Here is a 12,713-nt window from a genome sequence, read left to right on the forward strand (position 1 = left end):
ACACAGAACACTACTAGGAAGTTGGCAAAAATCTACCTGGAGTGAAAAGACAGTTAGCATTCATCTTGGTCTCCTTGGCCTCTCACCATATCCACTTCAAAGCCTAAAGCCAGGCAGTCTGGCTTTTTAACAAAATCATAACAAAATCCTACACATTGGCTGTTTCCATGGATCGACCTGGTAACTGCCCAAGCTCACCCTCTAGCTATAAGTGTGTTGGGAAAAGAACCTACAGGCCTAGCAATGACATCTATGGAAATGCCACGTCTTTGCCACCAACTGGGCTTCAAGCCCAATGACCAGGATGAATAGGAGACCAGTGATTTAAAGAAAGAGAGAATACTAACACTTCGGGGGGTTTTGCCTTGTAAGTAGCTGAAGAGAGGTATTATAGAGGGGGAACAGTATGTGGGGACCAGAAGTGGGAAAGACCATTCTGAGTGAGCCTGGGGGAGGTGTGGCTTACTCTCCCCACTCTGCTGCCTTCCCAGCAACTCAATCCAACAAGTATTTATTGAGCATGACACTCCCCATCTGCCCTGGTCCTCCCTCTGCAAAAACACTCAAATCTGTTCAAGCTGCAGGGTGAGTTCCATTGCACTTGAACTTGAAACATGAGGTGCCTACTCTTAAAAAGGCAGGCACACAATTTCCAGTATACGGCAGAAGGGACTCAAGAGGTTTGAGAAAAATAAGGAATATAGCTGACTAGACAAGGCGAAACAATGTCACTTTTGAAAGGGAAAGGAAAGGAGAGAGTAAAAACTTAATTTAACCTTAGGGAGAATAATATATTGACACTTTTTTTTAAAAGCCTATTCAAAACATCCCAGTAGTTTTCTCTAATTAACCTCACCAAACACTGAGTATTTCTTCATTCTTTGCCTCCTCCAGCTTGAATTTATATTTTATTCACTTATGGATGTGTTAGCAATCTACTTTTAGAGTTGCACATTAATCCTTCCTTTGACCTTTGAGGAGGTAATACCTTGGTGCTCTCCTGCATGTCTTCATTTAGGATCAGATAATAAGAGACTCAAGTGGCAGAGCTGGGGGTGAACTAGGCTGCCCCCTAACAAACATGGCTTCCCTGGAAAAGTCATCCTTCATTTACAAGATAGAGAGTTCGGAGTCAGAAAAGAGGCACCCCGTGGATGGCTTGAGCCCAGGATACTATAGTGAGGTATGATGGCATTACTGGATTCCAACCTGGGTGATGATGCAAGACCCCGTCTCTCAAAAAAAAAAAAAAAAAGAGACAAAGGCCAGGCGTGGTGGTTCACACCTGTAATCGCAGCACTTTGGGAGGCCAAGGCAGGGGGATCACTTGAGGTCAGGAGTTCGAGACCAGACTGGCCAACATGGTAAAACCCTATCTCTACTAAAAATACAGCAATTATCTGGGCATGGTGGCACACTTGCGTAGTCCCAGCTATTTGTGAGGCTGAGTCAGGAGAATTGCTTGAACCCAGAGAGGTGGAGGTTTCAGTGAGCTGAGATCACGCCACTGCACTCCAGCTTGAGCTATAGAATGAGACTCTGCCTCAAAAAAAAAAAAAAAGAGAGAGAGAGAGAGAGGAGGCACCCCAAACCTACAGCTTTGTTCTGTCAAATACCATCCATCCTCTAAGAAGCCACATTCAGACAGTCTCTGAGAGAAAACTCCTCAACCCTTGATCACAGGCCAGCTGCTTCAGAGCAACCAAAACCCTCCGAGTCTTCCCAGGCCTCCCCCAGCCTCCACCCCTTTTATTGGGGAGCTGGGAGCTCAAACTGCTAATGTATAGGCAGAGCTGAGCTAAAGGCACTCCATCTGTCCTCCACCCCCCTCCCCAGCAACTCTCGGGGGCTCCTGAGCAAATCCACAAACCTGTATGCCTGAGCAGGGCAGGGTAAATGTCTGTACATGGCCTGGACTTCAGTTCCAGGTCCCCCAGGGCCTGGACTTGAAGTTTTTCTATTATGAAATACTTCGATAGCATTCTTTTAAGTTCATTAAAGCCACCCTTGATTAGCTGCAGTGCTCCCACACAGTAAGGGTCGATCGAGGCATATGTGGGCCTGAGGGGAAGCATTTAAATGACTGCAAGGCTTGGCATTCAGCTTTGTAGTGACCCTGAGGGGAAAGCACAGTGCCAGGCAGAGTTTTCCAAACCAGGAGGTTTGGTGGGGACCACAAGCTGAGCCCGAACACTAGCAGCCAGCTGTTACGAGAACCTCCCACCATCCAGCTGTTGCCAACAACAATGGCCCCTTCATGAGCTCCACACGACTGGAGAAAACGGGGGCACAGATAACTTAGAAATTTCAAATATCATCCACAACTCTTCCCTGAGATCAGGATTTGTTTTTGACCTAATAATGTGAGTAGATTTGGCTAATGTTTGGTTAATTCATACCCTGCAAACCAAATAATGGAGCCCTCTGTGAAGACTGAACCTAGACGAAGGGGGGAAACTGACCAGATTTCCCACCCATCCTTTCTTTGCTTCCACTCTTCCCTGTTCCCACTTCTGTGACAAAGAAGGGTAACATGCATCTCAAAGGATCGCAGAGCTTACTAACCCAAGAAGAGACTGTCCACTCTCACTAACTCACTCTCTGGTGAGCATCTACCTTTGCTCTGAACTGGGAGCGACACCCAAAGTTTTCCTTTCCACTGCTTTAAAAGGGCTCCAGGGCCAGGTGTGGTGGCTCACGCCTGTAATCCCAGCACTTTGGGTGGCCAAGGCAGGTGGATCACCTGAGGTCAGATGTTGGAGACCAGCCTGGCCAACATGGTGAAACCCCCGTCTCTAATAAAAATACAAAAAAATTAGCTGGGCATGGTGGTGCGTGCCTGTAATCCCAGCTACTTGGGAAGCTGAGGCAGGAGAAGCGCTTGAATCTGAAGGTGGAGGTTGCCGTGAGCCGAGATCATGCCATTGCACTCCAGCCTGGGTGACAGAGTGAGAGTCCGTCTCCAAAAAATAAATAGGCCGGGTGCGGTGGCTCACGCCTGTAATCCCAGCACTTTGGGAGGCTGAGGCGGGTGGATCACAAGGTCAGGAGTTTGAGACCAGCCTGGCCAATATGGTGAAACCCCGTCTCTACTAAAAATACAAAAATTAGCCGGGTATGGTGGTGGGCACCTGTGGTCCCAGCTACTTGGGAGGCTGAGGCAGGAGAACCGCTTGAACCTGGGAGGCGGAGGTTGCAGTGAGCCGAGATCGTGCCATTGCACTCCATCCTGGGTGACAGAGCGAGACTGTCTCAAAAAAAATAATAAATAAATAAATAAATAAAATAAAAGGGCTCCAAACTGTCTGTGGAGTAAGGGTAAGCCCAGGCAGGTCTAGTCAGAACACTTGAGCTAGAGTCAAACGTGATAGTGTCAGTAAGAACTCCATAACCAGACCTGCCCCTCAGAACATGCCACACCCAAAAGTCTGAATCCTTTAGCAGGAAGGCTCTATGTGAGTCATCTAAGAATCTGGAGGAAGATGCTCTAACAGTTCTTCTAAGATCAAGGAATAGTGTGGCCCTGATGCCCATCACACCATTCAAAATAAACTGAATTCAGCAGAAAATAAAGGCATAGTGTTCTCTTGGCTATTAAAGCCCACCAACCACTGTGGTAACACCCAAATTAGCACCATCACTATGAAAGTTTTGCATTACTGCTTCCAACTTTCTAAAGATCTATCTATGTCTAGAATGTGAGAGAACAAAGTCCTCTTGCCATCACAGCCCACTGTTGTTCTCACCCCTCTGACACTGACCTCAAATGGTTTAAGATCTCTTAGCTCTATGTTATATAAGTGAGACCTTCTGGTACTATATAATCCTTTGCTATCCAAAATACCGAAGAACACATGGACTCACACTCCTTTGGGTACCAAAGAGATAAAGCAGTTAAGCAGCTAGTCCCCAAATTCAAGGATGTCATCACTGGTGATAACATTTAAGAGCCAGATGCTTCAGCAGTGCATTTTGCTGACCATGTATGTGCCTGGTGCTGGCAAAGCTGTCAAAAGCAACAGTTAGCAGTGTTGGGCTAGGAAGTGTCTGGTGTTTTAATGCTTCCCAAACAGAAGCTACCTCAATCACAGGTTTTAGAAGGGGAATTGTAGCTCTTAAAGGGTTTTAACTGCACCCCCAGGCCTCATTATAGCAAGATGATGCCTTGGCATAGAAAGGTTGGAAATCTCTTCTAATCTCCAGGCTGTTTCTGGCACCAGTAGCCACACGGACCAGTTTGCTGAGGGCTTTCTCTTAGGGTCTCTAATATGCAACCTCCTTTTTATGGTTCCAGACCTATCTAAACACCTATCCCCCAAGAAATAAGTTTTCAAAGCATTGCAAAGAAAGGAGTTTAACAATTTAATAATATAAGCACTGCAGCCTCGTATTCACGAAACAGCCATCCTGGGGAACCTAATCGACATTTGATATAAATTACCCTTCTTATATCCCCATGGGGAAGCCAATATTTTAGGGCAACCATGACTACTGCCAGCTCTTCATAATCTGTTCACAAAAATAAAAGGTAATGAGAAAAATTCAAAACAGGAGATAAGCCTAAAGTAATTTCCATCTGATTTTGAAATGTGTTCACCGCAGTTGTGGGTTGTCAGGTTGGGGGAAATGGGTTAAGAGAGGAGAGGGGGCAAATTTGCCTAACAGTTAAGCTTTTATGTAAATTCAAATTAGCTTATGTCTACTGAACACATCACCTGACAATGGTGGGGATGGAGAGGCTGGATTCACACATGATGATGTTCTACAAAGATTGAGAACTGACTGGAAGCAGGTGACCTTCTTTTCTTTTGCTTTAAAATATGAGTGGGACTACAGGCTTGTTCGTTTTCTTTACCCCCTTAGAATTTTCTGAGGTTTATATTACACACATTTGAAACTGATCTTTATATAGGAAAAACAGGTACACTGTTTGAGACAAGAGTTGGCAAACTTTTCTGCAAAGTGACATATAGTAAATATTTTAGGCTTTGTGGGCCCTACAGTCTTTATCACAACTCTTCACTCCACCACCGACAGCAAAAAAGCAGCCCTAGACAATATTTAAATGAAGCAGTGTGGCTGGTTCCAATAAAACTTTATTTACAAAAATAGGCCGAGGGCCAGATATGGCCTGTAGACCATAACTGCCAATCCCTGGTTAAAGAAGGTTCTGGTGGTCAGAGGAGGTTCCAAGGCAGTATTTAGCTTCCCTAGCACCCAGCTGGTCCCAGTGGGGCTGGTCCACTGGAGAAATAATTTGCAAAGCTAGATGAAACATTATCTTCATTTTAGGGACATACAGACAGACACGCTAAACAAGATAGGTAAGACTGGAACCCAGAACAATTCACCTCCTAGTCCTATTTTGTCCTTCATCGTGGTCCTGGAAGAGTATAAAAGTCAGCAGCCTCTAACTGACATTAAGACACAAAAGAGAATTTAATTTAAGGGAGAATTGCAGTGAGAAGTTTATCTTAGGTTTCTACTACCCAATAATGGCTCTTAGCTTTTTTAGAGTTATCTTTCATTTTTCTCTCCACTCTCTTCAGCCTTCCTCACTCCTAGCCCAGGTTCATAAAAATGAAGCCATTCCTCATTTTACGAAGACATACCTTACGGATGAATGGTTGCAGAAGGCAAATCCTGCTCTTTACACCATAACCCTTTTCACGAGGTCTAATATATCTTGTCAAGAACACAGCAGGATGTGTGGTGGGGAGATAACTGCACAGCCTTGAGCGTTACATCACTTTGAGATGGGCAAGAGAAACAGTGACGACACTTAATTGTTCCTGAAGCCCAGTCACAGCTCACATGCCTTTTTAAACAGCTGGGTTTCAGAGCTCTGTTTAGAAAGTTCATTTTAAAAGATGAGGGAATAAAAATGCAAGAGGAGGCCCTGAAATTCTGAAACCTGCAGTACTGGTTTCAGATCAATCTGGGTTTGCTCTTTGAAGCCTGAAAAGGCAATGGGCTCTGGCCAACAGTGCTCTCACCTTGGCGAGCAGAGGGAATAATAATATAAGCAGCAGCAAACACTTTTATAGCACTTCTCATGTGCCAGGCACGTTTTAAGCACTTTCTATCTATTAACTCATTTAATTCTTATGATATAGATATTATTATCCACAGATGAGGAAACTAAGACACAGAAAGAACTTCCTCAAAGCCACACAACTAGTAAATGGCAGAACCTGGATTTAAAACCCAGGCATTCCAGCTCCCAGTGCCAATCTCTTAAAGGTTTATGACTACAAGGGGTTTCCTTTTATCCCATATACTCTACTGTCCTAGAAAAAACCACCTCTGGTGCTTTCCAAGGCCAAGGAATGGAAATAACGTGAACACGTATGTGGGCTGAAGTTAACATATAAAAGCCCTGATGTGCCTCCAAAACAGAGGCCAGGTACATTCCCCTAATGCCTGGCCACTTTCTTCTCCTATTTTTTCCCCTCTCCTGCCATACTGAAAATCTACAGATAATCCCCCCAACTACCAACTAGGCGAATGCCTTATTAACACTTCTAAGATATTAATAGGTGGACAAATTATTGATCAGACCAATCTATAAGCAAGAGTCCACCCAACTTGCCTTAAATCACCTGACAAATTATGCAGAGCTCTAGCTTCCTACATTTCTACCAGTATCCCAGGGCCTCTGGCTCTATAAAAGGAGCAGGCCATGTAATGAACCCAGACATCCAAACCTACATTCTTCCCCCTTCCACAGCATCCACCAGCAATTGTCCTTTTAATATTAGTTCTATAATAGACACAAAATAACTGATCTTAAAATGATTGCTAATCAGTTTCCAGCTACTATACAGGTACGCTTTCTGTTGTTTTCCACTAAAAGTGACTAAGGTTCTGGTTCTTGTTCTACCAACTTCCCGGGGTTTCAAGGAAGCCCAAACAAAACCAACAGGTTTGTAGTCTTGTGGTGTGCTTTATAACTCATGATAGGCATGAGTTAGTCTGGGCATTGCCTTACTCTACACCACCGGATTCTAAACATACTTTTACTACTTGGTCACCATCTTGCTACCAGATTTGACCAAGTTTCTGCATTCCAAGATGTGATGCTAACATATACAGTGAAAAGTCCAGAAAGACTTGGTGGCTTTCTATCTCAGAGATCCTCTTAAGCCCATTCCTACCTAGCAAGGAGTAGCCCTGTAGTAGCTACTACTTCTGTAATAGCCCTGCAGAAGCAGGAAGGAGATGTGCAGTAACTAGGCTTGGTAATCATCAGAAGCTCAAGAGACTCTGGTTTAGAGAATGTCATTAACCGTTAAGACGGCAGGAATCATGATTTTTGTGCATTTGGTAGAGGCTCCGGCTTTGGAAGTGTGCAATGATCTTTTCACATCTGGTGTGAATCAAATGCAAGCCTCACTTTCAACTTATTGCCAACCTCCTCATGCAAGTAGGTTCCTTTTCCCCTTCCTAAGTACTTGCATTTGTGGGATCCTCACAGATTTGAGTATCAAAGCAAGGTTAAGTTTGCTTCTCCCTAGTTTCCCCACAGCCACCACATCAAGCTGTTATTAAGAACCCATTTCAGTGCTGTTCAGAAAGTGGGGTACTTGCCACCATGCACTTGACTGTAGCCCTCACCCCACTGCCACGTTGGCTGCAATGCCCCGGACAAAACAGCCTTGGTGGGTAGAGGGGTGGAGGGAGTAGAAAGAAAGGTAGGGGGCAAAACTGCCCAGGTCTCCCCCCCGCTACACACACACACACACACACACACACACGCTCGTACACAAACGATGGTTGGAATGAGACAGCCATATTAAGCAGGTCAAGAATCTGGGAACGTACAACTTCTGGGACACAGGGAGAAGAATGCAGGGAGCGGGGCATTTGCACCACGGTAAAAGCCGTTAAACTTAGTCCAGCGGGCTGAGATGAAATCAGTTCCAGGAGGTGGCATAAAGGGAAGCGCACGTGAAGTGGTGGAGAATGGAACTCCAGCGCAGTTGAGAGGGATGCTGGGGCCAAACTCAAGCTGGAGAAGTAACACACGGCTGCACGGGGCTCTACTCCATGCCCCTCCCCCTCCCCGTGCAGTAGTCCAGCGCCCACCGACTCCTGCTCCCAGCGCCAGCCAGCCGCACGGGGCGCCCCCACCACGCGCCACTCCTCCTCACGCCTCGCTCCCACCCCCTGCATCTTCCACTCACCCCACACGACACCTCTGCCCACTTTTCGGTTACGCCCCCAAAGCCAGCCTCCATCTGCCAGGTCCCTCCCCTCACCTCCGGGACCCGACTCCCCGCACACTCCGTCCCAGCGGTGCTCCCCACGTTTCACGGCTCCTCGCTCTTGCTCCCTCCGCCCTCATAGACTCTGAACGCCCCCTCTCTCTTCCCTCGCCCCCATCCACTTTCCCCTCACACTTCTCCCCGTCCCCCTCCCGCGGTCACGCGCCCCCCCTCCCCCAATGGCTCCTCCCACGGCACCCGCTCCAGGCCCGGCTCACCTGCACGGCCACCCCCGTCCCGGCGCTGGTGAGGCTGCTGCAGCTGGAAGGGGATCGTGGCCCTGAGCGGCTGCAGCCCAGCCCGGGGGGAGCCGGCGGGGGCTGGGGGAGAGCAGCCCCGCCGGAGCCCCCCGGCCCCTCCGCGCCCTGGCCCCCAGGCACCTCCGCCTCTGCCGCCCGCTGCGGCCCCCGCCATGGTTCTCCCGGCTGCCTGCCTCAGCCCCACTGCGAGACTCACACAGCCCCCCAACCCCCGAGGCCGCTGCTTATCTGCTGTACGGGGCGGGGACCGGCCCCCTCATCCTAGAGCTGTCATTGGACTGCGGAAACCCAGACCTTCCACCCCAGCCAATCCACAGCTTAGCCTTCCCTTTCCCGAGGATGATTGGTCGATGTGCCCAGCGATCCAAGCCAAGACCCCACCCTCACACCGCCCCCTTCGGTTTTCCAACATCCCAGGGGCTGCTGATTGGCCTGTACAGAAGAGGGCTGGTTCTCCAGCGCCACCAATGAGAAGACGCAGAATAGGGGAGCGTCACACCCAGTCCCAGGTAGTATGCAAATATAATGTCACGTGACGTCAGGCTGAGCTGGAGAGTGGGGGCGGCGCTGGGTGTAGGTTGGAATCAAACACTAGTGAAATAATTTTTGGGGGCGGGAGTAGGGAGCAGTGTCAAACTTTACACAGTTGAGTCCCTGAATCACAGAGAAAGCGATACCTTCAAAAAGTATTACATTTAATTTAACCTAAAAAACATTAGTTTTAAATCCTTATAGGATCTCAGTGCTACTTACAAGCTCCAAACTAAGATCCTACAAATTAATGCAAGGTTTGCATATCATTTGCATGTGATTTGCATTATATTTGTGTATTTAATGGCGACCTTGCCTCGTGTGACACTTACATCTGTCTTTCTCCACGTTTCCAAGTCCCTACTTGGTGTTGATCCAACCTTAAAAAAACAATTGCTAGCCTGTAAATTAAATTGGGACTCTGAAAAGAAGCAGGGAATTTCCCTTCAGAGTCGTCCACTCCAAGTCTAGCTCAGCAGAGTGAAAGGAACAAAGCGACTGAAAAACTTGCCCAAGTTTGCACCGCGACTCCGTTAACAAATCCTGGTCTTCCAAGATCAATGCTCTCTGACTTACAAGTCAGAATGAGACTGGAAGGTCCCCAAAGAGAATGCATGCAGTTGTGAAAAGCACATGATATAATAATATAAAGGGATTTGGGAAAGAAAATAACATTTAAGATATTATTAAAAAGTATTATGCTTCAAAAGAAAAAAATATTACTCTTGGTATTTGTTAACCATTTTGTTCTACATATGGAAAAAGCAAAAGTCAATCAACCCTGGATTGTCTGTGATTGGGGACCATTCAAATAATTGAATAATTCCCTCCAGATTTATATTTAGCTGTGAATTCTATTTTTGATCTTGCTACAGATTTTTCTTTCTATTTCTGTTTTTGCCCAGTTTAATGTTAAAAAGAAGATATTCCCTGAAGCCATACTAGCTAATCAGAGAAAAAGAGGTAATCTGGGAGCCTGCTGTGAGGCAAAGAGAAGTCATTCTGGGATTAAATATTGAAAGTAGATAATACCCAAAGTGGAAATTCAAGAGTGGGTTGAATATTAAAATTAGCCTACATACACTGAATGAATTGAGGCAATGGAACATACCGAAGAAAGGTTTTCTTTGCAAAGAGTGTACTCTTGCAGTTTTGAAGGATTTACTTCAAGATCTGACATTTGAACTGTTTTTTTAATTGATTGAAGAAATGCCGTACTCTTTTCCATGAAGAGGACAATCTAATCAAAGACAGAGAAGAATAAACAAAAATTGATGAACTGATTAAAAACTCAGTCTTTATAAGATTAATTAACTCAGTTGAAAAAAGATATCTTGCATTTATATTGTTCCTCAATTTCAAGTAGTTCAAAGTCTTCATGTACTTTTAAGAAATCCTCATGACAACCTGGAAAAGGAAAAACATGGATTCTTACCATGTTACAAGTAGTGAAACTGAAGTCCAAAGAAGTGAGTCCTTTTGATTCCTAGCTCAGATCTCTAACACATCATATTGAACCACCCTGCCTCACATCTTCATTAATAAAATCAGTAATGGTAGCAACGAATATTCATTGAATTCCTTTCTCCATGCTAGGTACATGTTAAGTACCATGCATACTTTATCTTATTTATTGCTCAAGACCACACTTGTGAAATGGGTATTATTTCCTCTTCATTGAGACTTCAGGGAGAAATACAGTAACATGCCCAAGATTACCCAGGTAGCCTGACTCCAGAGCTGAGCTCCTGATCTCTATGAGTGTAAAATTTTCTTAAGAACACAGGATTACTGTTCACATCTTACATAAAGGGTCTCCAAAGATGCAAATCTGATTAAGATGTTAAAATTAACATCTGTCTAGTGTTTTATAGCTTTCACATACATTATCTCATTTAATTATCACAATAGGCATGTAAGGCAGAAAATGTAGATATTATTGTCCTCATTCTTCAGGAGGTTAAGTCCTACAGAGGCTAGGTGACTTGCCCAAGATCATCTTAGTAAATGGCAGACCTAGGACTTACATCCTTGGTCTTTTGACTCCAGATTCAATGCTTTCCCAACCAACACTCAACTTCTAGACCATTGGTCCTGCCTGAGAGGCAAAAGGTAGACTAGTTGGTCTTTTGAAAGCTTTTCTTGTCTGACAACTTATACTATGTTAGGACCCCTCAACATGTAAATTCTCAATCTTAGGAGATGATGAGTGGTTTTTATTGGCTGAGCCAGACAATGTGTGTTTAGAAGTAAAGCCCTAGGATGAGAATCTTGAAACACTTTGGGTAAGTGGCTTCCTCTCTCTGTGCCAGAATCATCCCTGCTCCATCAACCTCACAGACTTGTTCTAAAAATAAGGCGACACATTATTGTACAGATGCTTTCTTCCCTCAGAGAGAGGAGTAATGTGCATGGTTCCATGGATACTGTGTTTAAACTTTATTCCAAAGCCAAGGTACCAGAAATTAAGAACCTGGACGGTAGAAAAAGAGGCAGTGGAGGTGGTATAGCTGAAGAAATGGATCTTCTGAGTCCAGAAAGTCATGGTCTTTCCTGATAAGTTGCTGGCAAGACACTAAAGTTGATCCTAGCTGGAGGAGTGAGAAGGGAGGCATGCATAGGACAATTTGGTCCTCTCCTTACTAGGTATCATGTCCAACCAGCTGTCTCTTATTCTCTTCTCTATCACTGATAGCTTCTCCTGGCATGGGCATGATGGGAGGATAAGGACTACATCTGAAGATTAATCCGTCTGCTTCCTCCAATGAAGGAAGCCTTGGCTTTGGGGAGGCTGTGCACTGCTAAGGGGAGATGACTTGCATTCATTACAAAGCATCTAACTTGCAACAAAACCTTTGCCACTGCCCTTACTGTCATGCTTATCAACATCATCGCCATTAATTAATTAGCTCATCACAAATTTATTGAAATGAACACTATGTGCCAGACACTGAGCTAGGCACTGAGCTCTGAATGACAATAATGTTCAGAGACATTGTCCCTATGCTGAAGTTCACAAGCCAGCAGGCCTTGAAGCCTGTATGCAGAAGTGGCCCTGGGCTAGATGCTATTTCATTTGGGATACATGACCTGGTTCCTGCTTTCAGAGACTTTGGGTCAGAGGATGACATTCAAAAACATCAAAAGTAGAGGATTGGCTGGGTGTGGTGGCTCACGCCTGTAATCCCAGCACTTTAGGAGGCCGAGGTGGGTGGATCACCAGGTTAGGAGTTCAAGACCAGCCTGGCCAAGATGGTGAAATCCTGTCTCTGCTAAAAATACAAAAAATTAGCCGGGAATGGTGGCAGGTGCCTGTAATCCCAGCTACTCAGGAGGCTGAGGCAGAGAATTGCTTGAACCCAGGAGGCGGAGGCTGCAGTGAACCAAGATTGCACCACTGCGCTCCAGACTGGGCGACAGAGCAAGACTGTCTAAAAAAAAAAAAAAAAAAAAAGTAGAGGATTATAGATACTAAGTGTATCAATAATTTTTTTTAATCTATAAGAGACTTATTTGCTTTATGGGTTTCCAACAGCAAATGCTGAGGCCCTTGACTGCAGCATGCTCTTGGGATGTCCACAGCTAAATGTCAGAAATAAATGAGAATTGGCATTATTTTTCCTACAGGTGTAAGTCAGAGATATAGCCATTCCCC

At 45.4% G+C, this 12,713-nt stretch overlaps 1 protein-coding gene across 4 annotated transcripts in view; it reads right to left on the bottom strand.

The window, feature by feature from the left end:
- FAM117A (family with sequence similarity 117 member A) overlaps positions 1-12,713 on the bottom strand; it is a 78,429-nt gene that overhangs the window by 45,205 nt on the left and 20,511 nt on the right. The window contains exon 2 of one of the 4 annotated variants that reach the window (XM_055101266.2): positions 10,170-10,298. The exons of 1 other annotated variant lie outside the window; for it this stretch is intronic. Coding sequence is in view for 1 of the 3 variants with exons in the window: in XM_003818038.6 (XP_003818086.2) it covers positions 8,486-8,681 (196 nt within the window). In the remaining 2 variants the exon portion in view is untranslated. Of the gene's footprint in view, positions 1-8,485; positions 8,753-10,169; positions 10,299-12,713 lie in introns of those variants that run through there. 2 more of the 4 variants (XM_003818038.6, XM_034942422.3) reach the window with 2 other exon arrangements.

The sequence above is a fragment of the Pan paniscus genome, chromosome 19, assembly GCF_029289425.2.
Source record: "Pan paniscus chromosome 19, NHGRI_mPanPan1-v2.0_pri, whole genome shotgun sequence".
Taxonomy (NCBI): domain Eukaryota; kingdom Metazoa; phylum Chordata; class Mammalia; order Primates; family Hominidae; genus Pan; species Pan paniscus.